Genomic DNA, 26,477 nt, shown 5'->3' on the forward strand with positions numbered 1-26,477 from the left:
AAATGCAAAGAAGAACAATAAAAAACATGCTATAGATTAATGAGTAAAGTAAACAAGGTAATAAGCAAACCAATGAACATATTCAGAACAAATATACACCAAATGATATAAAACTGGATACAAGAGTTATAGATACATATTGTTGTAGTCGGTGAAACTATGACTTTCTATAAAATAGTGTAAGTGAAAACAAAAAATACATAGCAAATGAAACTAAACAAAATTATTGATCTATTTAAAGTAAGAGGAATCTAAGATTCCCAATTCCTTACAGATCTAGTGAAAAGGTTCTGATGACAATGGTTTTGTAAAAACACCAGCAAGCTAATTTTTAGTGTTAACATATTCAAAAACAACATCCCTTTTTTCAACACGATCTCTAAGAAAGTGGTGTCGGATCTCAATATGTTTAGTTCGTGAATGGAGTACCGGATTCTTAGTGAGGCTTATCGCACTAGTACTATCACACTTAATAGAAATACATCCAAATTTTAAATTATAATCTAGCATCATCATAGAACTTGTGCAGAACAACTACCCTAGCCACATATTCAACCTTGACGATAGAAAGAGCAACGTTATGTTGCTTCTTACTGTGCCAAGACACTAAACAGCTTCAAAATAAGTGACAAGTACCACTAGTGTTTTTCCTATCCGACTTGCACCCCACAAAATCATAATAAAAAAACCTATTAGGCTGCATGTGCTACCTTTAGGATACCAAAGACCATGATGGGAGGTTTCGTTCAGATACCTCAAAATTCTTTTTACGATCTTAAAATTGTGATTCCTTAGGTGACACCTGATATCTAGCACACATTTACACACTAAACATGATATCTGACATGCTCACCCTTAAATAGAGTATGAATCTAATTATACCTTTATACTTGGTTATGTTGAATTCCACTCCATTTTCGTCTTTGTCAATTATCACATTTGAATCCATGAGTGTTTAGATGCTCCTCGAATATTTCATATTGAACTTCTTGAGAAGCTCAAAGCAGTAATTTTTTTTACTTATGAAAGTGTCTTCTTCAGCTTGTTTGATTTACAATCTTAGTAAATACGCGAGCTCTCCCATAAGAGACATCTCAAATTCTCCCTGCATCAAACTTGCAAACTCTGACAAAAAGATTCATTAGTAGAACCAAAAATAATATCATTGACATATATTTGAACTAAAAGAATATGCTTTGCTTTGCGTAAATTAAAAAAACTGGTATGTACTTTACCATGATTGAATCCCTATTTGATTAAAAATGCACTCAATCTCATACCAAGCTCTTGAAGCTTGTTTGAGACCATAAAAGCCTCTTGCCAGGAGGTTGAGAGACGTAGACCTCTTTGTTTATGTAGCCATTAAGAAAAGCGGATTTAACATCCATTTTATAAAGCTTAAAATCCTGGCAACAAACGAATGCCAAAAGGAGTTTGATAGCTTCTAGACGAGCTACAAGAGCATAACTCCCCTCGCAGTCTATTCCTTCAGCTTGACTATACCCTTTTACCACTAATCTTGCTTTATTTCTAGTAATTATGCCATTTTAATCCATTTTGTTCCTAAATATGCATCTAGTGCCAATGACGGTTTTATCAACTAGACGCAGAGTAAGATCCCAAACATCGTTACATTTAAATTGGATAAGTTCTTCTTGCATAGCAAGTAACCATCTCTCGTCAAGCAGGGCATTAGATATCATTAAGGTTCAATCTGAGAAATGAAAGTAGAGTGGTTATAGAAACTATTAACTTGGGATCTAATACTTACACCTCTTTTGATATCTCTCAGTACTTGATCTAACAAATGATCTTTTGCAATCATCCAGTCTTAAGGCAACTGGTTCACAATGGTATACAACATTGATCCATGTTGTCGGTTGAAATTGAGACGTCCACATGGAGGTGCTAAGAAACAATAGAAAACCAACAAATATACCACATAATAATGGAGTATTGTCATTAAAGAGACCTGAAGGGCGACGTTGCCAAAAAAAACCTCAAACGGAGAAACAACGTAGATTGTACGAACGCATGAACTCCAAAGTTGTAAAGAGAAACTCAACCTTGCCTGAAGGAGCTTGGGCTGCTCGAACTAGGTTTTCAGCACCTGTTCACCTAATGAACATGGCTGATGACATGTCCAAGGAACATAAGACGGGAGAAAGTAGTTAATGGAGGAAAATTGCCCCCTACTAAATCAAGGGAGAACAACTTCTCTCTTTTGCAACGTTTTCTAAAAATGGAGCTTAAGAAACCACCATATGATTCTTTAACCTAGATCCAAAATGCTTTATATATATATATATATATATATATATATAATATATATATAATATATATATATATATATATATATATATATATATAATATATATATATATATAATTTTTTGAATAGAAAGACTCTCCGATCTTTCTCCAAAAGAAATTATATATATAAAGCTTTTCACAACTCTGAGGGAGTCAATAAAGACAATTAAATATTCTAAACTCTAAAAAAAAAAAGCACTATATAATAAAGAGTTGTGCTAATGGTACTTTTTAAACAAGTATATATTGTTATCAACTTATTTGAATTAATAATTTCATAGATTTTATAGTTATAAAAATTAAGTTAAAATTTTACTTCATATATATTTTAATTCTAATTTGGATTATATCAAATTAGTAGTTATGTAGTCCAATCATATCCACTAATCTGATCCGTTACCCAATAACTTAGTAGATTGATTAATTTGATGAACAATTCAAATTTTAAAACACAAGACAACATAATTCATATTATTATTAAGGAAATGCTGATTAGTATTCATGAAACATTGATTAACAGATTAAAAAGATAAGTTAAACGTTATTTAATAGATTGAAAAATAAAGTTATTATTATTATTAAGCAGTTATTACTATTATTATTATTAATATTATTATTAAGCAGTTATTATTATTATTATTATTATTATTATTATTATTATTATTATTATTATTATTATTATTATTAAGTAGTTATTATTATTATTATTATTATTATTATTATTATTATTATTATTATTATTATTATTAAGTTCAGCCAACCGACACAAATATAGAAATCGTGGATTATAATATTTGTCATCAACACTAAATTATGCACAAGTTGTTGCTAAAAGAAATTAACCTTTCTTCACCCAACCCAAAAAATAAAAAAGTAGTTTCCATGTTACCGTCACGCACACCGATTTCGACCTCAACTAACTGCATGTGATGCACACTAGGATCCAGCTACCCATCATTTTCTTTCTTGTTGTTTAAAAAGGTTTAAAGCATTGCAAATTGCCAACCACGCGTAATTGCCTACGTGTCATTTTAACTACTTTAATTTATACTTCATTTTCCTTATTCTGGACCTTAACGTTTCTTTCACTTCTTCACCCCACACCAACAAAAATTTCTACTTCTTCTCTCCCCAAAACGTACACACTTTTTTTCTCTTTCTCCGTTCATAATTCATAATCATTACATTCAACAAATTCAAATCCAAATTTTATGTTCAGAAATTAACTAACATGTTTAACGAGCTCGCGGGAGGGAGCTTTCGAATTCCATGGCTGATTTGGATTCAACTAATTGTTCTCTTTCTCCTCTTTGCACTCTTCTATTGTTTCACAATCTCTGTTGATGACGACGCCTCCGTCCCCGCCTCCATCTTGCCGGAAACTTCCTCCGTCTCGGCTAAAAGCTTCCGTTTCGAGGAGATTCAACAGATTGATAAACCACGGTTAACAGGCTATAATGACTCAATTACCCCTGTTTCAAATAACGGTCAACACCACGATATTATGCTGAAGGTTAGTTTTATTTCACCAACTTTTTCTTTCTTATCAATATTACTATTTCTGTTTTTTGAATTTTAATTTTAATTCCACCTCTACTCAAACAAATTCAAGTATTTGGCTAAACATAGACTTTTTTTTTCTTTATTATTTTTTTCCACTTTTTTTAAGATATTATTAATATTATTAACTAGCTGTTACATAATAAATAAAATTATGCGAAAATAAATAAATTTATGATAATAATGCATCCAATAATTCTTCTATATTGGATTTTATCCTTTCAAAATGCGGTGGTGTCTAAATTAGGAAATGTAAATGGAGCCACGACACTGGCCCTCTTGTCCTAACCATGATATTTGCTTATTTTAGGCCAATATGAAATTGGTGTCTTGTTGAAAAAATATTTCCAATAATAAAATGAAGGGTGAGATTCTAATTTCTAATTCTTTTGCTTTAAGCATAAGAGGGTAAAGACAAAAAAAAATGCATTACTATCTCTTTTGCTTTAAGCATAAGAGGGTAAAGACAAAAAAATGCATTACTAACACTTTTGCTTTAAGCATAAGAGGGTAATGACCAAAAAAATCATTACTGTACTTACTCTTACTTCAATCCATCAATTTAAAGAAGTTAAGAAATTGAAAGTATCCATACTTCTTTGCTTTTCCAAAAAATTCTCTTAGCTGTTTGGCACTCAATGTAGCTTTTTCCCATAATGTTCATGGTCCGGGTCATGAGTCGATGCCGATTCAAAGTTAAACCAACTTACTAATTATCCAAATCCAAATCCGTTTATTTTGAAGTGTATTCATCAATCCGCATAATTTTGATTGATTATTGAGTTTGAATTTCTTAATTTCTCTCAATGTCTCACAATAAATCACCTATTTGAAATAATAAAATATTTTAGAATAAATGATATATTTTAATTTATGATACAAATTAATTTTTTTGCAACTGTACTTTTTAATTATTGTTACTTTTTTTTATATCAATATTTTTTTTAAATGAATGATTCATTATATAACCGAGGGAGTAATTTATTAAAAACAACTTTTTAATTATTATTAATTTTATTTATCTTAATTTTTTTTTAAATTCGGAGGGAGTAATTTATTAAAAACAACATCCTTCTTTTTTATTTCTGGTGACTCAATTCGTTGACATGTCATTAGTAATTTTTTATTATTTCAAATTAAAAAGAAAGATTAAGATGCTACTACTTATTCAATCTTTTTCTTTCTAATTTTTCATTTACCACCAATACTATTATTAGACAACAATGAATTTATGTACTTATTGTTGTTTATTTGTTTTTTATCATTTCTAATTTCTAATTTATAGATTTTATAAAAATTATATGCTGTGCGAAATTTAGTCCTATTATTAAGTATTATGGCATAAGATGCATTTTATCCTACACAATATGATGTGTTTTATACCATTTAAGTGTTGGAAATGCATCCAATCGTATTGACTTGTGCTATAATTTTGTAAAATTAGAAAAAAAATTATTAAAAAATTATTTTTTTTGTTTTATGCACAATTTGCCAACAAAAAAATTATAGTTGAGTTAACTTGACTAACAAGTTATCTCAATATTCTTCACTGTGTTTTTACATTCAATGTCTCCCCTCAAGATGGAATAGATGTCAATCATTCCAAGCTTATTTTGTAGATTGAGAAAGGGACTTATGTGCAAGGATTTTGCCATAATGTCAACTACTTCTTCCTTTGATGCGACTGGCAGCAAATTGATTGTCCCACCTTAAACCTTATCTCTAACCACATGACAATGTTTGGTTCTCATGAAAAATAAGATTTACTGCAATATGAAGGGCTGACTTGTTATCACAATAGGTCATGATTGGAGAATTATACTATATGTGAAAATCTTTCAGCAAATATAGAATCCATTGTCCGTCACATGTTGCTTGGGCCAAAGCTCGATATTCTGCTTTTGATGAAGATCTAGACACCACTGATTTCTTCTTGCTTTTCTAGCTAATTAATGATTTTTCAAGAAAAAAACATATGTATGTGGTTGATCTTCTTGTGTCAGGGGATGCTCCCCAATTCGAGTCAGAAAATCCTGAGTTTGAGATCAGCTGATGAACTAAAAAGGAGACCATTGTTTGGGCTACCTTTGAGGTATTTGAGCACATGAAGTCCTGTTAACATGTGGGCATTTATTGATGAGCTGAGAAACCGACTGAGTTTACTTACATCATAAGAGATTTATGGTATTGAATGAGTCAAGTACAAAAGCCCGCCAATTAACCTCTTATATGCAGTTGGATCAGATAGAATTTTACCATATTCATTATGTAACTGCAAGTGAGATTGCATATGAGTGTTGCAAGGTTTGGCTCCACTCAAACACATGTCTTGTAAGAGATCAAGAACATATTTTATTTGGCATAGAACAATCCTTTCTTTGGATCTGGTTACTTCAAAACCAAGAAAATATTTGAGTTCACCTAAATCCTTGATGCTAAATTTGTCATTCAAGAGGGTCTTGATGTGAATGATTTCATCCATACCAAGTTGATCCGTTGGGAGTGGTTTGTATTTAGTTATAGAGGGGCTTACACATATGAAAAATATTCTTTCAATCATTTTTTAATTTATAAATATTAAATAAAGAAATATTTATCAAATAAGTCATGCATTAAAAGATCGTCCATGTTATAATTTGAGGTAGGTGATTTAATGATATACATTGGGTGTTTTAACAGGGTGTGCAGAACCTAAGTATTGAAGGTGAGATAGAAACATCTTCAAGCATGAGAAGCGTAGAGCTTTTGGAGGAGGAAGAGTCTTCAAAGCTGAGTTCCCACCCTTGCAATTTTTTTCAATTAGCCACGGTAGCATTTCTCAAATGTTTTGGCCTTGATGATTCCACGTTTGGTACTTCATCAAAACAAAAATGTAGAAAAAGAAAAGAAAGTTGAGTATATAAATGTGAAAACCATGTTATTGTAAATATCATTCGTTAAATAAAAAGTTCATTCATTAGTTTTCTTATATCTTCTTTTAATTGCAGTCAGTTTAACTATTTTTGTTTGGAAAAAAGAAAGCTTCTTTGGTATAAATGATATTCTGCACAGTTCAACAAAATTAACAACAAACACAAAAAAAAAATTAAAACTAACGAATCCTGAAGATAAGTCCATACTGTTTTAATAACCTATTCCACAATAGTTGATTGTTTGAAAAGTTATTGTTTCAAATAAATAAGTGATTTTTTATTTTTTTAAGGTATATTAATTATATATTTTTTAATATAATAAAAAAAATTATTTATGTAGTTTTATAAAGTCTTATTATAGGTTTTGTCCTTATATTTTAATTTATTTATAAAAAAAAAAAAATTATTTTAAATTTAAATAATTTTGATTATAATGTATATAAATTGAGTTGAGTTGAATTGAATTGAATTCAATTCGTTACTCAATCCTTTCAATTTTTAATGGATTCAGTTGATGGTTAACATGTAATTTTATTATTAAAATTAGTTTTGTCATTCATGCACATCAGTTTTGCAAGTCTCAATTATTTATTAACTGAGGTGCAACTGAAATATTTAAAAAGAAAAAATAATTATGTGTTTGGAGCTAAGGCGCATATATGTTTGGAGTTGTTTGATAAAGTTAAAATAATTATTTTGGAATGATTAAAAGCAAAGAAAAAAGATTTTAGGTATGACTTAAATACTTTGTGGTTAAATCTTGTAACTTGTCTTAAATTTTGATGTAATTTTCTTTTGTTATAGAGTTTTTTCATCTATGTATTGTAATTTGTTTTTACTTTGGGATGTAATCTTTTTGTTAGAATCTTTTATATTTTTGTTTTCTCTTATGTATTATAAACGGTTGGTTTTACTCTTAAAACATACTTATACTTAATAAGTTGATTTATTAAAAAAAACAAAAACATTTGAATATAAATATTGTTACGTGTACAAAATGATACTTATCCAATTGGAATTAAAAAACTTTAATTTAATAATTTTATATTGATATTCTCTGATTTTTATCATCAAATAAAAGTTGTTTTTAAATTTATTAAATAAATATTTAATCTACTATATATTTTTAAATTAATTAGTTATTTAATAAATTTTAAAAACAATTTTCTTTTCTTTTAAATTAGAACATGATTGAGTAATAAATTAGACCTGATGTGTTTTGACTAGTTCCTCCGTCTTTAAATAAATGTCATTTTCATTTCTAAGTCACCTATTAAATGGTTTCTATCTACTGAATTGTATGCATGATTATTTAAACACCGCCCAACATAAGGTGGCTGATAGAGATGGTTTTCTACCTTTTTTATTTGAATGATTACGTTTCGTCTGGCATGACCCTACCACATCTGATATTGAGAAAATTAGTGCTTGACAAAAAAATAATACTCCTATTCCTCAATCTGACCAAATGGCTCAAATCTCTCGCAGATTAGCCTAGGACTCGGTCACGTTGAAATGAAGATTCTTACATACAATTTTCTGTCCATTGCTCCTTATGCTTACTACACGGGTTTGGATTCTATGCACTCAAAGATGACTGCAGAGTTAACCTAGGTCATTACAATAAATAATTGTTTTCTACTTGTGTATTTTAAACCATTGAATTTTACATGAACGGTCTAGATTTGTTTGAATGCAGTGAATTTAGGTCGCTACTACACCAGCAACTCAACTGGAAGCATTAGACTGAACAAGATTTATTTCGGCTTCATAAGGTTTCACCATTACAGGTTGCACAATAAGTATGATTGCCATTGGCAATGACATCTCATCTTAAATTTTAGTATACCCAAATCAATAAACCCATTCATTTGTATCATAAAAAAATTTAGTGATTATTAACTTGAAATGTATCATAAAATTTTGTAAGTGATTGTTAACTTGAAATATAGTAAGAAATATTAAATTTCTCCTTTAAATTTGTTTAATGTTAATTAAAGTAGTCTTTTTATCAAATAGTTGTGTTAGAGATTCTAATGAGTGTTAAGTTCAGATAACCCGGGGGAATAGATGCTCAAAATAAAGGAATTAAGAGTGTATTCCTAAAGACCGAGTTTATGTAGGTCGGATACAAAATGGCAAACACGTTAGATGACTTAAATCCAAAGTAGGTCGAATTTCGATCAAGGATAACATTATTACGAGACGTAAGTAAGTCGGATCCGGTCACGTAGTGACTTTGGTAGATGAACAAATCGGATCTGGTTTCTAGAGGGTGTCAGGAGGCAACGCGGACAGTCAAAGATGACGGTTATGAAATATTTTCATGATTGCATGGGAGTTACAAAAATTAAGGGAAGAAGCGTTACTCAGGGAAGACGACAAACGTTACCATGAGGTCACTTTAACATGGGATATGAAGAGGCGCCCCTTTAAGGGCCATTGATGAGTGGACGAATATAAAAATGAGACTTTCCAACGAGGAAGGGGGCAACTAATACCTCCTAACAAATAGGATGATTGTGACATAACCTGGCTAACTTCAGGAAGATTTATTCAAATAGTGTTTAGAAAAAAAAACATTTGGCGCCACCGCGGGGTCTCGGTAAAACTTTCTCAAACCTCGCAAATCAAAACATTTCACCATATTCACCATGGAAATACGATGTCTCGATCATCTTTTAGCAGGAGTGAACCTCGCACCCGATCAAACATGGCACGACTACTTACAATTATGGAGAATCTGCGCCAACAGAATGAATCTTTGCAGGAAAGTATCCACACACTACACCAGTCACAAAACTCTAAGGAGGATGAAGAGGAGAAGGAACTCCTTGATCCTCAACCTCTCTCAGAGACGATTTGGGGCGATCAAGTCCCAGAAGATTTCAAACCACTGCTTTTGCCATCCTTCAATGGCAAAAGTGATCCTTATGAGCACATAATATCAATCAACAATCAGATGGCAATAGTCGGAGCTTTTGACTCCCTGAAATGCAAACTCATGGCGGGGACATTCAAAGATGTGGCATTACGTTGGTACGTTAGTCTGCATAGACTATCAGTTACCGACTACCAAGATTTGATTAAGAAAATGGTACAACATTTCTTCGCCAGCAAACACAGAAAGGTGACTACCACCAGCTTATTCAAGTCTGTCAGGGATCCTTCAAGTCCCTCCGGAAATATATGGCACGGTTCAATGAAGAAAACATAAAAGTCTCCCATCCAAATCAAGAGATGTTCATAGGAGCTTTCCAATGCGGTTTAAAAGTCTATCATTTCAACGAATCATATACGCAAAAGTTGACCACTAGGATGAAGAAGGTCATGAGCAGAGCAGAATGTTATGTCAATGGGGAGGAAAGCAACATGGAGAAAAGGTCCTGAGATGCTAAAGAAAATACACAATCTAGGCATGAAGAATTCGGGCCCAGGAAAGAACACCACAAGCATGGGTCGAGGGAAAGATCGACTGCAAGACCTTCCCGGAGGTCATATGACAACTTCACTAAGAATTTTACTCCTCTCAATGCAAAGTGTGCTGACATTTTGCAAGAAGTGTATCATCTCAAGTTGATACCATAACCTATTTGTCCTATGAGAGCCAATGATGTGTTAGGAATGGATGAAGAAGCATAGTGCGCCTATCATCGTGTGAGAGGCCATCATATGGAAGACGATCACCACTTAAAAAGAGAAATCGAGATTCTGATCCAAAGAGGACGATTACTATAATATGTAAAGGAGGTAGAAGGGTCAATAGGAAAGATAAATCCTTCTAAGGAAGAGCCAAACTCAGAGAATCTCTCTGCCAACAAGGGAAAGAACATTGAGGAAGTACGTGAGTCCCGGATGGCCCGACACACATACTCAATACCATCTCAAGAGGTTTTGTTGATGGAGGAGAAATAAACTCGACCAGAAAAAGATACGCTGATCAATAATGCATGTGTCACATAATCCGTTATCTGAAAAGGAATGAAGGCCTGTTGTCATTGGTTTTTTAAGATAACATTCAGAAGGGGCGCACGAGAACGACCTGATGGTCATAAAAGTACAAATTCACGATTAGAGTGTCAAGAGGATGTTGATTGATCTAGGCAGCTCAACTGATATACTATATCGAGATGCCTTCAAAGACATGAACATGGATACGTCAGAGTTATTACCCTTCAAGGGCATCGTAGTCGGTTTCTCCAGGAAATAAGTTCAAGTATTGGGAGACCTACCTATCATGACCATCTTTGGATGTGGAAGCAATGTAAAAGGCATTAGGGTAAGGTACATGATAGTGAATGCATCATCATCCCACAACATCATGACCGAAAGGCCGACGTTCAATGCTCTGGAAGTTATACTATCTATCTTTTATTTAACGATGAAGTATCCCCTAAAAGGTGGACATGTTGGAACAAATCAGAGGTGATCAAGGATTATCTAGGAAATGATATAAAGATAGTTTTAAGTTGAAAAAGAAGATTCAGCAGAAGCGTCCTATGACAGAAAGCACTTTGAAGGTGAACCTGATGGACCTTGATTATTGAGAAGATCAAGCAGATGATATCTTGACTCCAATTGGAGAATTAAAAAAGGTACTCTACATACCATGAATTTTATGAGGTTGGGGAATTATTATGAGGTAGGGAAACAAGTTCATACTCATCTTGGATGCAGTCTACCGGACTCTGAAAAGATCGTCCAAGTCGGAGTCGTTATGGTATTCCCACCGACGAATCTGTTATGGAACAGTTACGGACAGAATTTATCGGGCTTTGAAAATTCTGTCCAAGTGTAGCTATAGTAATAGTGTGTAACCATTTACTGTAACCTTTTTGAATAGTAGTGGAAGTTTGTTATTTTAATTCTTTCTCTTCTATCTCTTCTTCCATCTTCATCTTCTTCATCTTGTGCACCAATAATTGGTATCTAGAGCTCCGATTAAGATCCGCAACGAAACACGAGTGAACAGTGAGGCGTTGTGTGATTGATTTTTTTTTCTTGAATCTGTGTTGATTTTTTTTATAGGAATCGTAATAGAATCACATTTCTTGATTCTGCGGGATTGGGAAACACTAGTGTTTAGTGAGATCTGAGTTAATTACACAAGGTTGAAGATAAACATAAACGGTACTCTGAGTACTAAGCTTCCAGTGTTCAATGGCAAGAACTGGAATCAGTGGATGATTCAGATGCGTGTCTTGTTTGGTGCTCAAGATGTTCTTGATCTTGTCAACGACGATTACGTTTCGGTTGCACTTCCAGCAAATGCAATGGATGCGTAGAGGAATGCTCGGCATGATCCGAGGAAGAAGGATCAGAAGGCGTTGTTTTACATCCATCATTGTATGGATGTGAACGTGTTTAAGAAAATTGTTGATTCGATGACAACGAAGGTTGCGTGGGACACACTGGTACGGTGTTACGGCGGTGGTGCATCAATAAAGAAGGTCAAGCTTCAGTCTTTATGTAAGCAGTATGAGAATATTGGCATGAAGAACAATGAGAAGGTACCTGACTATATCTCGAGAGTGTTTTTGATCATAAATGAGATGAAGTCGTGTGGAGAAACTCCCTCAGAAGAAAAGATCATTGAGAAGGTACTTAGATCTCTTACTCCTCAGTTTGATTACATTATTGTAGCAATTGGACATTCTAAGGATCTTAGCACCATGAGAATCGAAGAGTTGCAAAGTAGTCTAGACGCACAAGAATTGTGTTTGACTGAGAGACACTCTGAAATGGAGGTAGAGTGGCAGGCTCTGAAAGCAGCTTCTAGTAAGAAATATCAGAAGCATTCTTGGTCAGAAGCAAGGAAGACATTTTATGGTGTTCGGAAGTCAGAAACCTCAACTTCTAAAAGGAAGAAGAGGTGCTCATAAAGGGAAGGAGAAGTATGACAAGAGAAAGGTTTAATGCTATTGTTGTAAGAAGTTTGGCCAGTGTGTGTTTGGTAGACTGGTGGTATATGGACACTGGCTTCTCAAATCACCTAAATGGAAACAAACACTGGCTGGTTGATTTTGACTCTAGAAAGAGGACAAAGATCATATGTGCTAATGATCAATACCTCAACGTTGAAGGTATGGGAAATGTCAAAGTCAAGGTGAAGAATGGTAAAACTGTCCTGATCAAGGATGTTTGGTATGTTCCCGGCATGAAGAGAAGTCTGATGAGTGTAGGTCAGCTTATTGAGACAGGTTTCTCAGTTACAATGAAGAACAATCTCTTGAAGTTGTATGATTCTGATCAGAAGTTAATTATGCAATCTGAGCAGGGAAGCAACAAAACATTCAAGGTGAATGTGGATACAATTGAAACTAAATGCCTTAGTATAGGAGACACCGAAGGTGACCGTGAGTTGTGGCACAAGAGATTGAGGCATCTTAATTTCAGAAGCTTTGGGCATCTGAATTTTAAGAAGTTGGTATATGGAATTCCTAAGAGCATGAAGCCTGAGAAGTCATGTGAGATATTCATGATAGGCAAGCAACCTAGATTGCCATTTGCATCAGAAGTAGCCCCAAGAGCAATGTATGGTTTAGGAGTAGTGTATTTTGATGTTTGTGGACCATTTGAAGTACCTTCACTAGGAGGAAATAAATACTTTGTGTCATTTGTGGATGAGCTCACAAGAATGATATGGGTAACACTCATCAAGTTTAAGCATGACGTGTTTGCTGAGTTTCAGAAGTTCAAGGTGAAGGCTGAAAAAAAGAGTGGTAAGAAGCTGAAAAATTTGGTGGAGATGAGTACAACTTTACAGAGTTCAAGAATTTATGTGACGAGAATGGAATTGAGCATGAGGTGACTGTTTTATACACTCATAAACACAATGGTCTTACTGAAAGAAGAAACATATTTTTCTTGATATGACAAGGAGCATGCTGAAGGAGAAGAAGCTCCCTCACACCTTGTGGAGAGAAGCTGTTGCCACTACAACATATGTGCTTAACAAGTGTTTAACCAAAAAGCTGAAGGAAATTGTTCCTTTAGAGAAGTTGACTGGAAATAAGCAAAGTGTGAGCCATCTGAAGGTGTTTGATTTTGTTTGTTACAAACATGTCCCAGATGCTAAGAGAAGGAAGTTGGATGACAATAGCAGAGTTATGTTGCTTGTAGAGTACCATAGTAAGGGGCTTATAAGCTCTATTGTCATGTCACTAACAAGGTTGAATTCAATAGAGATGTTATTGTGAAAGAATCAAAAGCGTGGGATTGGAACAAGTCCCAATCTAACTCTGGTGCGATGTTAACACCTGAGTTAACTTCTGAAGATACTTCATAATTTGAAGGTTCTGAAGATGAGTCAGAACCAGAACATGATTCTGAAGGTGACTCTGAAGGCGAGTCTGACTCTGAAGGTGAATTTGATTCTGATCCAGATTCTAATGGTGATTCAGACTCTGGTGGAGATCTAGACTCTAGGAATATTCCAAAATCTGAAGGTGGTCATGCCTCTGAAGGTGGTACTTATGGGGTTCGAACTTCTGATACAGTTCTGACGTCCGAAGAAGATTATGAACAAGTCCAGATGCCATAAAGAATCAGAAACATTCCAAGAATATTTACAGAGTTTGACATGCTGCAAGATATTGAAATAGACTATGAGGGAGAAGTCATTCAGTGTGTCATGTTAGTATACTCTAAATCAGTTGGTGTTGAAGAAGCTCTCAAGAAGAAAGTGTGGCTGAAGACAATAGAAGAAGAACTTGAGGCTATAGAAAGAAACAAGACTTGAGAGTTGACTAAGCTTCCAAAGGAGAAGAAAGTCATCAACGTCAGATGGGTTTTCAAGGTGAAACTGAAGCTAGATGAATTAATTGGAAAATACAAAGCAAAGTTAGTGGCCTCTGACGCATTTAGATGTGAAATATGCATTTTTGAACAGTCCATTGCAAGAAGAGGTATATGTGTCACAACCTTTTGGATTTATGAAAAAGAATCAGGAATGGATGATGTACAAGTTACGTAAAAATTTGTATGAACTGAAACAAGCTCCTGGAGCTTGGAGTCTAAAAATTGATTCATTTTTCAAGCTCCAAGGATTCAGAAAGTGTGAGATGGAGTATGGCGTTTATGTTCAACATACTTCTGAAGGCAATATGATTCTAGTCTGTCTCTATATTGATGACTTGTTATTGATAGGAAGTTGTTCAGATGAGATAATGAGGTTCAAGAAGGTGTTGATGAATGAGTTTGAGATGACTGGTCTGGGAATTATGGTATATTTTCTAGGGATGGAGATTTTATACTCTGAGAAGGGTATCATTTTGCATCAGCTGAAGTATAAACTTGAACTTCTGAAGAGATTTGAGTTGCTAAATTGTACGGATGTGGTCACCCCTTCAGAAACATATCACAAATTGGATTCTGATCCTGAAGATGATGATGTAGATGCTACAACTTTCAAGCTATTGTTTGGCTCTTTGAGATATTTGTGTAATACCAGACCTTATATTTATTATGCATTTGGAATGGTTAGTAGGTTCATGAGTAAACCGAAGTGGTCTCATTACCAAGCTGTTGTCAAGATTCTGAGGTATATTAAGAGGGATCTGGAGTATGGAGTCTTGTTCCATTATGGTGAAAAAGCTAATTCAGAACTGATGTGTTACTCAGACTCTGATTGGTATGGAGACAAAGTTGACTGAAGAAATACTTCTGGATATTTGTTTAAGTATATGGGAGATCTTATTTCTTGGTGTTCCAAGAAGCAACTAGTTGTTGCTTTGTCAACCTGTGAAACTGAATAAATTATAGGTGTTGTGGTTGCATGTCAAGCTGTTTAAGTTCTAAATTTACTACAGGATCTGAAGATCAGGATAAACAAGCCTCTGAAGTTGATGATTGATAACAAGTCTTCAATCAATCTTGCCAAGAACCCAGTGTTGCATGGGAGAAGCAAGCATATTGAGACTAAGTTTTACTGTCTGAGGAATTAAGTTCAGAATTGAGTGCTAGAAGTTATGCACGCACTATAGTACTCAGAAGCAACTTGCAGAAGTGTTAATGAAAGCGATCAAGACTGATCAATTTCTTTACTTGAGGGATGAAATTGGTGTTGTTAGTTTTGATTAACTGGATATGAATTAATGGATTGTGTTAGAAGTAATCCATATTCAGTAGTAATATTAATTTTGTTAAACGTAACCTAACTAGTGTAGGTTAGCATCTTCGCTTACGTGACATTATTATTTGTGTATATAAATAAACGTAGTTGTCAATAGAGTAGTAGTGTGTAACTATTTACCGTAAACGTTTTGAAGAATATTAGTAGTTTATTATTTCAATTATCTCTCTTTCTTCTTCCATCTTCATCTTAGTATCTTTTTCTCGATGAGATTACTAGATATAAAAAATATGGCTCCGTTTCTATAATTCTGCTACTATAACAATTATATGATAAATTAGTGTCTTTTTCTTATTATAACATTTAATGTTGTTTACTTTCATTTTGTTATCGTTGATAACTAAGTTGATGTGTTTGAGTGAGTTAATGTAGGAGTATGAACATAAACAACTTATCTTGTGAAAAGCATTTGTAAATGTGTTAATAAGTTGAAAATATCATTAAATATTACTATCTTAGTGAAAAGCTGTTGAAAGTTATTTAGGTTGAAGTAACTGTAAATGATAATCTCTTAGTCGGGTATATTATAATGTTTAAAACTAGGATCTCTTAGCAGATATCAACACCCAATAGAAGCTTAATCTTGTTCATAGTTCTGTTCTCATTCATCTTTGCTCTCAATAAGGTTCAATTCTTAAATCTGCTAGCATGTCCAATTCTATAAATGGTAAGCCCCATTGCTACTTTCATTGTAGCAGAGGAGTGAGACAAGGTGACGACCTCTCACCTCTTCCTTTTTTCCTTTAGACTTGTGGATTGTGGTAAGCTCAATCTCATCAAAGCTTCTAGAAATGTCAGCATGCTGATGACATCATGATACACTACAATGGCAGAATGGCAAACTTGGTAGCCTTAAAAGATCTCCTCACTAGATATGCAATGGCCTCAAGCCAAGTGGTCAACTATTTTTTATGGATCCATTTCTAATGCAACATACCTTGGTTTCAACATTGGTTGTTTCCCATCAACTATTTGGGTGCTCTTATCTTTAGAGGAAGACCTAAGTAAATTCATCTCCAGCCTATTGCAGACATGATCAATCCAAGTTGGCTGCATGGAAAGCCTTGGGCTCATATTTTGAAATGGATGGCCCTCAAGGATTATATGCCTATCAGGAACCGTATTTCTTCCGCTCTTTGGACTTTGCGGTCCTTAAAACTAACACTTGCTTCATTTTGACCGATGGTGTTAGATAGATTAACTATTTAATTAATCAAATGTGGATTCACATAATTAAATATTAATAAATTATATTAAGTCAATTTTTATAAAACACTAATCATTGATGAATTATTTAATTGGATTTTGTGTCTGAATGGACCATAATTGTTTGGGTTCGAATCCCCATCACCCTAGACCTATTTTATTCATTGTTTTTTTTCTATTTATTTTTGTTATTTTTCATAATTTCAAAGGCTCGTAACTTGATGATCCCTAAATCTTTTGAGCCACTCTTTTTACGAGTTTTTGCCTGAAATACCCCTTTTTTCAAAAATTAATCCCAATATACCCTCTTTTGAAAAAAAAATCCCAGTCTACCCCCTTTTTAAGTTTGGGCTCGTCACTTCAAGTGACGAGGGGGTGCTAAAAGATTTTTTGCTTTATGGACTCGGCAAATGGAATGACGAGGGGGTGAGCGAAATTTTTTGGCTTCATGGCCTCGTCACTTCAAGTGACGAGGAGGTGCAGGCATTCCTTTTTTTTTTTTTTTTTTTTTTTTAAATAGTATTTAATTAATATTAATAATAATTAATTAATAGGAAGTGTAAATAGAATACTAAATCTATTAAATACTAATAATTGTTAATATTAAATTAAGCTAAAGAATTAAAATATACATTAAGCCATAAGAATAATTTTTAATAGTAAAATAAAGTTGATTAATGACATATAAAATGATGATTAATGAAATTATAAATTAGTTAATCACATAATTTTTTATCAGTATTCTTTAATTTAAAAAAAAAAACATAATTACTATTATAATATTTTATTATTCACCGTATAGGTGAATAATAAAATATAATGTAGATGTAAATTTTGATGTCAAAACAGAATATTTATACGTTCATAAGTATACAATATAAAAACATAATGTCTAAGCTCTTGGGATCCTATGATTGCTAATTAACTCTAATAAAAGTATTTTTCCATATTTTTCTCACATGCTTGATAGCGAATTTGACATTAATTTATATATTTATTATTCTATTCATTCTAAAATAAATGTCATTTTCATAGATATTAAAAAACATATGATAAATAAAAGATTGTATCAATTTTACCAAATTATATTTATTGTTATTGATGTATTATAATTACCATTAATGTAAGGTGAGAGAAATAATAATTAAAAATATTGATTAGGGGGTACACTCAGAAGATAAAAACTAAAACTATATTGGAAACTAAAATACAAATTTATTTTGAAACTATATTAAAAAAAAAACGAATTGCTTTAATGCCTCGTCACTTCAAGTGACGAGCTTACAAGCAAGAAAGAATTTCAGTCCCTCGTCAAATGGAATGGCGAGGCCCCACTAAAAAAGGGGGTAGACTGGGATTTTTTTTTCAAAATGGGGTATATTGGGACAATTTTTTCAAATGTGGGGCAAGGCAGGAAATTACTCTCTTTTTGCTATGTGTTCATAATTTTGTCTATTTTATGACGGTGAAAAGAAATTTCAAAATTGATTTATTTTTCAAATACTTATGCTTGTCTAAAGTTGGTACCTTTTTAAGATTATTTTAGGGTTTCAAATAACCTTCTTTGGTTGATACGGTCTCTTCCCTCATCCGTTTAGCTATTTAATTGTCGTCTCATTAGATAATTATCATACTCTGAAAACCCTAAACAACAATGAGGGAAGTATCCTCTCATCCTCACCCGCCTCAACCGGCAGTCTCTTCAATTCGCCAACAGGTAGTCTCTCAATTCGACAAGGTACATCGTTTCTATTATTATTGATTATTCATTGATTAAATAATATATTATAATTTATCTCTATTGATTCTATTAAATCTATCAAATGGGTTCTAAATTAATTTGTGGACTGGTTGCTGAGTTGATCACTACTTTGAGCAAGTTCTTGATGTTTTGGAGTTTTGGATAAACAAGTTCAACATGAAAGTTAATGGTATATTTATTGAGACTGATTCATCCTTGATTGTTCTGCCTTTCAATAAGGCTTCCATTGTTCCTTGGACTCTAAGGAACAAATGTGATAGTTGTCATATCAAGTTTCATAGAATGAACTAGTTCATCTCTCTTTTTTTTTTTGGAGAAAAATACTTATGTTGACTCATTGGCTAACTTTAGTTTAACCTTGTAAAATTATATGTTTTTGGAATCATATACGTGATTTTTTGTTAGAAAAGATTTGATTAGGAACAAATTTGACATGTCAAGTTTCATATTCAACTCATTAGAGTTTTGCTCTTGTTTTGTTTGTGGTTCATGTTTCCTTTTCTTTTCCTAATAAAATTGGTTAGGCTTTGGATGCTTGCTTCCCTTTACCTAAAAAACAATAATGTATATATAAAAGGAAAAAAAAAAAACATAATATTAACAAAGTCTTTTATTTCAATTGTCATTTTTCTTTCACTTTAATGATGAGCTATTTATAAAAGATGGTATATAAATATCAAAAATAAATTGCTATTTATAGAAGATGATATATATAAAAAAATGTGTTGCTTCAATGATGTCATTTTGTAAAATATTTTATGCTCCCAATTGTATAACAATTATATTCTATAACTATATTCTCTAGTCACTATTATAAATAAAATTGACTTTTTTTAAATATATTTGACTGTAAGTATATCTAGATCATATATGGAATAAATATATTAATTATAAAATGTAATAAAAAGGTAAATTTATCTATAATAATAACAACCGGATGACGTACATTTTTATACTGTGTTTAACTTTTTTACCTTATACAAATTATTCTCATAATATTCTCATAATAGAAATATCAAAATCATATATTATATAAATGTATCATATACTATAATATCAATTAAAGTTTTTTACTTTAAATTTCTTGTCCAAGCCTTTTTTTTAACTTGTGTATTTTTTTATATTTTATTTTTAACTTTAATAATGAACTATATTTATAGAAAATGATATACAATTAAGAAAATGTTGGTGGCAATCAAATTTAAATAATGGTATGCATTAATTAGGCCAAAATGCTTTGCAGTCCCATAATTTAATTCTACAAAACCGTTTAGGCCTTTATCATTTTATTTCTTCAAATTTTCTCTTTTGCATTTTTAAATGTTAACCATGTTATCAATTTTCTACAGAATCTTCAAAAAGTTCATATCATCTTCAACTTTAAAAAATAGATTTTTTTTTCAAAACTCAAATCTTTATATAAACCCACATTTTTTAAGAAAATGCTGTTCTTCATTTTCATTTCTAACAGGCCATTGTCTATTTCATTCATCTTCATCAACTATTTAATGTTTATTTGAATAATTTATTGGATCTATATAGTTACTATTATCAATCTGTAAATATTTTACTAGTTACTAAAGAAAGTGTAGTCGTTGATCAAATCTTGTGATCCTTTGGTCAGAGCCGACTGCAATTTGGTTAGGGCTGACTGAGACCTTAAAGTTTTGAAAAAAAAATCTCAAAAAAAAAATCAATTTAATTATAAATATATAAAATGACATGTAACTTAAATTAATTCTTGTAATGTAGAAAATAAATTATGTTTCCTTCCAGAAAATCATAGACGGCTAATCAACAATAGACAAACACATATGCACACTGTGTGGCAGGTGTCTCTTATTGGGACATGTTCGAAAAGCAAACTGGCCTGTTGCATAGTATCTAGCTATTTAGCCACACGCTAAACCATACAACTAGTGAAATCCATCTTCAAGAGGCAGCAGCAGAAGAGAAATAAATATGGATACGATGCAGATAGAAAGAGAATCAGCATGCCATTTCATAGAACAAGTAATGAAAGCTTTCTCCAAATGCCTAGGTCTTGATCCATCATCAGCTGAAAATATTCAATACCGTGTTGTTGAGAATAATGGTGAAGTAACATCATCCATAACATCACGAGCCTTTAAAAGGCCTCCAAAACCTCCTTTGAGCGCAGGACGTGGACCTCAAATCAATCTTTCCTCCTCTTAAAAGTTATACAACAACACTATGTAAGCTTTCTTCAATTTCTATGGTGTACTGTAATATATGTTCTTGATTTTTACAGTATATCTTAACATCGTGTCATCATGAGTTATACTTTCTCTATATTGCATGTAGAGGTCAACTTCAGTAGCACTGAATATGGAGAATAAAATCAGAGACTTCATATTGTTAGGTGGAGCACGTTCACGGTTTGAGGGTTGAGACATCATTTGAGGCTTATGTAACTGTACTACTGTATAAATTGTTATGTTCTTTAGAACAGACACAGAGGTGTTAAACCTTATCTAATGTTTTGATTTTGTAGTTAGATTATCTTTTTAAGTAGCTTCCACGTAATTGTACTGCCTTTTATACCTATCTCATTCATAAGTAGTCCCGCAAGATGGTTTTATAATCGGTCATTCAGTGATATGTTATGACGTCGAATTCGTTATCTTTTCATAGACAGTTGGAATAATAGATCATTGGAACAATGAGAAAAAGAATCTAATCAGCACAACTCGTATCTGGTTTTATCTAAAGGAATAAACAGGTTCGCAAGTGAATTCCACAAGAGTTTGAAACACCAAATCCTAGTATTAAGGTTTATGTAGAGTACGAAATGCACTAAATCTGTTCTTCCTATTAGGTTTCTATACACATTATTGATAATACTACCCTATTGCCTCGAGCCTTCAATTAAAGGGAAACATCTCTATTGCAATATGTAATAAGACAAAAATGTCAAAAGTACACAACCAAAAAACAGAAGCTCATATAACAATAGAGAAGAGAACCTTGGTGCTGCTCAGGGCTCACATTGAAGAAATCATGCAACTTCTCTGGCCTCTACCTTTTTCCACGTCTAGTGATAAAGTTGAGAGCAAAACTTGAAAATTTGGCAAGGGAGAAAAACATCTTCAACATAGAACGACCCTTAATAATACCCTCTTTCATGTCCCTTGCGGTTCTTCCCACCAAAAGTGCACCCGAATCAGGCTCAGTATAGGGGCTGTATTCCATTCCCTGCAAAGAAGCTATATATAACAAAATGAACAACATTGCTTAAAAGACATAGTTTTAAATTACCAGCAATTGCAGCCACAATATAATAGTTTTACAATTCATCTACAAACTCAAATTATAGAAATCTAACTACTAGTTAAGACTCATACTCATAATTTAGTAAGTAACCTGAAGAAGAAGGCATAGTGGTCAAACCGCGAAGCCCCTGCTCCACCGAGCGAACCGCGCGAGTGGAGCTTCTAACACCTTGGGTAATCTCTTGTCTGCATCATCACAGAAACAAAAACCAACCAATGTTTTGTTATTCTAATTTTAACTTTAATGTCATTTACATTAAGAAAGAAAAAAAAAAAGCAATTACCCAAAATCAGTGAGCTCGGTGGTTAAGTCACTGATTTCCATGGCGGATAATTTAACTGCAGTCATGGTATCAGGAAGTTCCTCTCTTGCTGTATCCATAACCTTCTCAAGTGATTCTGCCGCTTTCTTGAAAGCCTATGTTATTATTAATCACTCTCATTATATCAGATTTTAAATTAAGCTATTTGAGAAACAATTGTTTACTACCAAACAAGGCTTTACAGAAACACAAACCAGAATCGTGGGAATTGCATAACCAAAAAGCCACGTTGTAAATATCGCCGTCTGAGACGATAACAAAAAAAAAACTAAAATCAATTGAGGAATCGACAAATTGAAATTGTAATTAGAGAGAGATAGGGTAAGGTACCACGAGAGCGAAGGCTTGGAGGAGGGTGAGGTGGCGCTGGGTGAGTTTCCAGTGGGAGGGGTTGAGCGACGAAGATCCGACGGTGGAGATGTAATGTGGCGGTTGAGGTGAGTGGGAGGAGAAAGAAGAGATGAGTTTGGGAAGTGCGGTGGGTTTAGTGAAGGAGAGGTTAGGTTGTTGTAGTGAGAGAGTGTTGTTGATGGTGGAGGTTAGAGAAACGGGTGGGTGGTTTGAAGGTTGAAAACGCAGGGAGTTTAGCATCTCTGTGGAGTTGTGGTGGTTGACACGGTGACCAAGAGTTTTCTGCCTTGCAGTCTCCGAACAATCCACACTGGATCTCTATTTGCTACATTCACACACAACTCCATTAAAATAAGATTTCCTCGTCATCTTTATTGAATAATTATCCGATGGTGATGGTGACAAATCAATAATAAATAGGGTAATTATTTGTTTATAAATAAAAAATTAATGTTGAGTGTAAAGATTTGTGTTTGAAAATTGTGTTTTGATTTTATTAAAAAAAATTATTTAATTTGTTTATTTATTTTTTCAACACAAACTTTATATTTATAAATTTTTAACGTGTGCCTTTAAAGGCATAAATTAGAATTACTCTAATATTTAGAGAGTATAAAAAATATTTATGTAGCATCATTATTTTTAATGTTGTTTTTAAATTTATAGATTTCATTTTTTTTTCTTTCAGTTTTTCACATGTATAAGATTTTTACCGATCATTCTTACATTTATAGTATGTTTGATTGTGAGAAGTAAATGAAAAGAAAAAATAATATTAGATAAAAGAATATTGTGAAAAGAAAGAAAGATGTAAAAAATATAATAGATTTGGAGTATTAATTCGGACAAGTAAAAGATAAGAGAGATATAAGGAAAATATTAGGATGGCAAAACGGGTCGTTCTGCCCCGCCCCGCCTAAAGTCCGTCAAAAAAGAAGCAGGAAGGACATGTCCGCCAAGTTGAAATATGGGCATGAAAATCTAGTCTGTCCCGCCAAGGTGGCGGGTTGGCAGGCGGCGGGCTTGCTCACCTTTTTTTATTTTATTTTATTTTCATTTTTTAAAGAAATTAAAAGACTATTTTTTTTACATTTCAAAAAAAACATCAAACCAACAATTAGAAAGTATAAATGACAAAAACTAAAATCATCAAAGTATTATCCTTTAATCAAAAATAGAATCTTCAACAAGTATTTACCTAAAATAGAAGTAGAATCATCGATAAGTATTAACTTTCAAGTTTCAACCAACCAAAATAAATATTTAAGTTAAATCATCAAGAAACCATTAACTTTTAACCACCAAGCAACCAAAGTTTAAGTTCAACCAATCAAAATCATAATAAGTATTAAGTACAACATCAAAGTTTAAGTTTAACCAACCAAAACCATAATAACATTGCCTAACAAAATAAGAGTGAAGCATTCTAAAGCTAAATTCTCATCATCAAGGTCAAGAATATTAGATGCACTCTTAGAACAAGTTGAACCTTCTTTTTAATGGATATTATTATTGGGCCATATGCTTTTCTTTTAAAAGTGGTCATGGACATTTTTAGGTAGTTTCTTTTTCAATTTTTTTTAACGGCCTAGCGGGTCAACCCCGCCCCATTATGTATTCCGCCTGCGGGTATTTTTGTTTTGGCGGGACGGGCGAAACGAGTAGGCGGACTCAAAATCTCAACCCAGTCCGTCATTTTTTGGCAGGTGCATGGGTCGGCCCAGCGGGACCCGACACGTTTTGTCACTCCTAGAAATATAGTATTGTTCTTTTCAATAAGTCAAAGCAACTCATGAAATTAATATACTTTGTGGTTCATCGATCTAAGTGGAATGTTGTTGGTGTCTGCAAAAACTATGTCGCTCAAGTCAACGACTATTTGAAATGAGAGGTATTTAGGTTGAAAAAGTTTGTGTACTTTTATTCGACGTCATTCGGTCTTTATATAGGATTTTTCAAGGATTTTGAGACTTAGAATCTTCAAATGCAAAACCATCGTTCAAATAGACAATTGTCATAATATAATTGAAGGATAGCTATTACACACAATAAATGTATTTTTTTATTTTACAATAATGGAAACCAGTTTCAATCTCTTTCCCTTTTGGTTGTCTGTGTAAGGGAAAATGATCTTTTCATCCTTAAAGGTGTGTCTCACACATCTGGAAACCTGAAAATACCTATGTGTTCAGAGATTCATCTTCGACCGCACCTAAAATCACACAAATCTAGATCTTTCTGATATCCACCCTATTTTAAACAAAATATGGTCTGGACATGCATCTTCGAATATTATTTTGGTGTATTCGGAGATGCATCTCCAAAATACCCCATAAAGTCATATGAAGGCATAAGACATGGGATATTTCGAATATGCATCTCCAGAAAACCCCCTGAATGCTTTCAAGGCAACAACATTGAATTTTTTCTAGACCAACTCATATTTTAGGTGATTTTAGGCTATAAATTAAAAAACGGATACAATAATTGATTCAAACATGCATTAAAAGAGTCACACATCAATTAAAGTAAAATCAAAATATGCAATAAATACATAATGTGTTTTGAAAAACAAATAAAAATACACCCAAAATAAACTATTGGGTATGTGTAACCCCTCGGTTTCACCTTCGTCTGTACTACAAGGCATTTCGTGCCTCGACAATCATCTCTTCTACGAGGTTCTACTGGTGATTGTCTTCTTCGGAGAGTTTCGCCACTATGCTTGATCTCCCCATATCCATAATACGTCAATAGACCGTCGAGACGTCCTCAATGTGGTCATCCCTAGCCTTAAGTACCTCCTGATTAGCTTGCCAAGGTGGTCTTCGAGGAGTGTCTGATGTCATGATAGTATGTGATACCCTATAGAACCATGTCATCTAGTCGTCTGCATAAGCTCGGTGTACATGAGTTGGAACCCTGCGATACTCCTCTGATACCAAATGACTCTCAAAATTGTCAGGTATCGCATCAAGATCTCTACGAAAGACAGTGGGAAGAGCATACTCAAAGGGGGATTTCAAAATAATCTATGAATATCCAAACTGGACTCGCTCTAGCGAAAAATGATATATCAGAGCTGACCCACATGTCAGCCATCCGGAATATAAGGAGACGGCGTACAGTTGATGCGTATCGCGATGATCGTCGTATGGGCAGAAGGCAGTGTCATCTGGTACATGATGGTCAAGATACACTCTAAATGGCTTGATTGCTTATTCCACTGTACAGAGTAAATGCGGCATCTCATGGCCAATTCTCCTCATTTGTACTTGTGAATCATCGTCAAGTTGATGAATTATTTAAGGTAGACCACATCAATGTAGGTTGCACTTTTGTCCATAAAAATGGATGTGCCAACCAGGAACAAAAAGTAACACCTCAATGCATAAGTCTGATGGTACTCAACCTATATATCATAGTCGACAGCATCCACAGCACACCGCATGTGGTCTTTATAGAGGTCTTCCAAAAATGTGAATCTATCATGAGCATCTTTGGTGTCATATACCTCATTTTGCTCCTTAGTTGGGTCAGACCCAAAATATGTAACCATCATCTCATTGGCTTCCTTTCAACAAGTCTTATGTGGCCTAGTAAGTTCCCCTTTATGGGAAGATGC

The 26,477-nt window shown here is 33.3% G+C and overlaps 3 protein-coding genes and 1 long non-coding RNA gene across 5 annotated transcripts; 3 read left to right on the top strand and 1 right to left on the bottom strand.

Moving 5' to 3' along the window:
- The first annotated feature begins 3,320 nt into the window (after nt 1-3,320).
- Nucleotides 3,321-6,840, top strand: LOC127080510 (uncharacterized). The gene is made up of 2 exons (XM_051020821.1): nt 3,321-3,825; nt 6,552-6,840. Exons 1-2 carry the CDS (start codon nt 3,544-3,546, stop codon nt 6,765-6,767), a joined length of 498 nt encoding a protein of 165 aa, XP_050876778.1. The 5' UTR covers nt 3,321-3,543; the 3' UTR covers nt 6,768-6,840.
- An 8,007-nt stretch (nt 6,841-14,847) lies between these two features.
- LOC127079438 (uncharacterized mitochondrial protein AtMg00810-like) lies at nt 14,848-15,438 on the top strand. Its single transcript, XM_051019817.1, has one exon. It carries the CDS (start codon nt 14,848-14,850, stop codon nt 15,436-15,438), a length of 591 nt encoding a protein of 196 aa, XP_050875774.1.
- A 4,947-nt stretch (nt 15,439-20,385) lies between these two features.
- LOC127080513 (uncharacterized) lies at nt 20,386-21,403 on the top strand. The gene is made up of 2 exons (XR_007788024.1): nt 20,386-21,101; nt 21,211-21,403. It is a non-coding gene; the product is annotated as an uncharacterized LOC127080513 (long non-coding RNA).
- A 180-nt stretch (nt 21,404-21,583) lies between these two features.
- Nucleotides 21,584-23,229, bottom strand: LOC127080512 (uncharacterized). 2 transcript variants are annotated; one of them, XM_051020822.1, is made up of 5 exons: nt 22,832-23,223; nt 22,696-22,746; nt 22,463-22,596; nt 22,270-22,364; nt 21,584-22,112 (listed from the first exon to the last, which is right to left on the bottom strand). In XM_051020822.1, exons 1-5 carry the CDS (start codon nt 23,090-23,092, stop codon nt 21,925-21,927), a joined length of 729 nt encoding a protein of 242 aa, XP_050876779.1. In that variant the 5' UTR covers nt 23,093-23,223; the 3' UTR covers nt 21,584-21,924. The 2 variants fall into 2 exon arrangements, with proteins under 2 accessions (XP_050876779.1, XP_050876780.1); XM_051020823.1 differs by lacking the exon at nt 22,696-22,746 and having other exon boundaries at nt 22,832-23,229.
- Nucleotides 23,230-26,477: the final 3,248 nt, after the last annotated feature.

The sequence above is a fragment of the Lathyrus oleraceus genome, chromosome 5 (assembly GCF_024323335.1).
Source record: "Lathyrus oleraceus cultivar Zhongwan6 chromosome 5, CAAS_Psat_ZW6_1.0, whole genome shotgun sequence".
NCBI lineage: Eukaryota > Viridiplantae > Streptophyta > Magnoliopsida > Fabales > Fabaceae > Lathyrus > Lathyrus oleraceus.

Coding starts and splice junctions, on each gene's coding strand:
- LOC127080510 (XM_051020821.1), top strand. CDS start 3,544: ATGTTTAACGAGCTCGCGGGAGGGAGCTTTCGAATTCCATGGCTGATT. Junction 3,826..6,551: donor ACCACGATATTATGCTGAAG/GTTAGTTTTATT, acceptor GTGTTTTAACAG/GGTGTGCAGAACCTAAGTAT.
- LOC127079438 (XM_051019817.1), top strand. CDS start 14,848: ATGGAGTATGGCGTTTATGTTCAACATACTTCTGAAGGCAATATGATT.
- LOC127080512 (XM_051020822.1), bottom strand. CDS start 23,092: ATGCTAAACTCCCTGCGTTTTCAACCTTCAAACCACCCACCCGTTTCT. Junction 22,365..22,462: donor ACCGAGCTCACTGATTTTGG/GTAATTGCTTTT, acceptor GTGATGATGCAG/ACAAGAGATTACCCAAGGTG. Junction 22,113..22,269: donor CACTATGCCTTCTTCTTCAG/GTTACTTACTAA, acceptor TGTTATATATAG/CTTCTTTGCAGGGAATGGAA.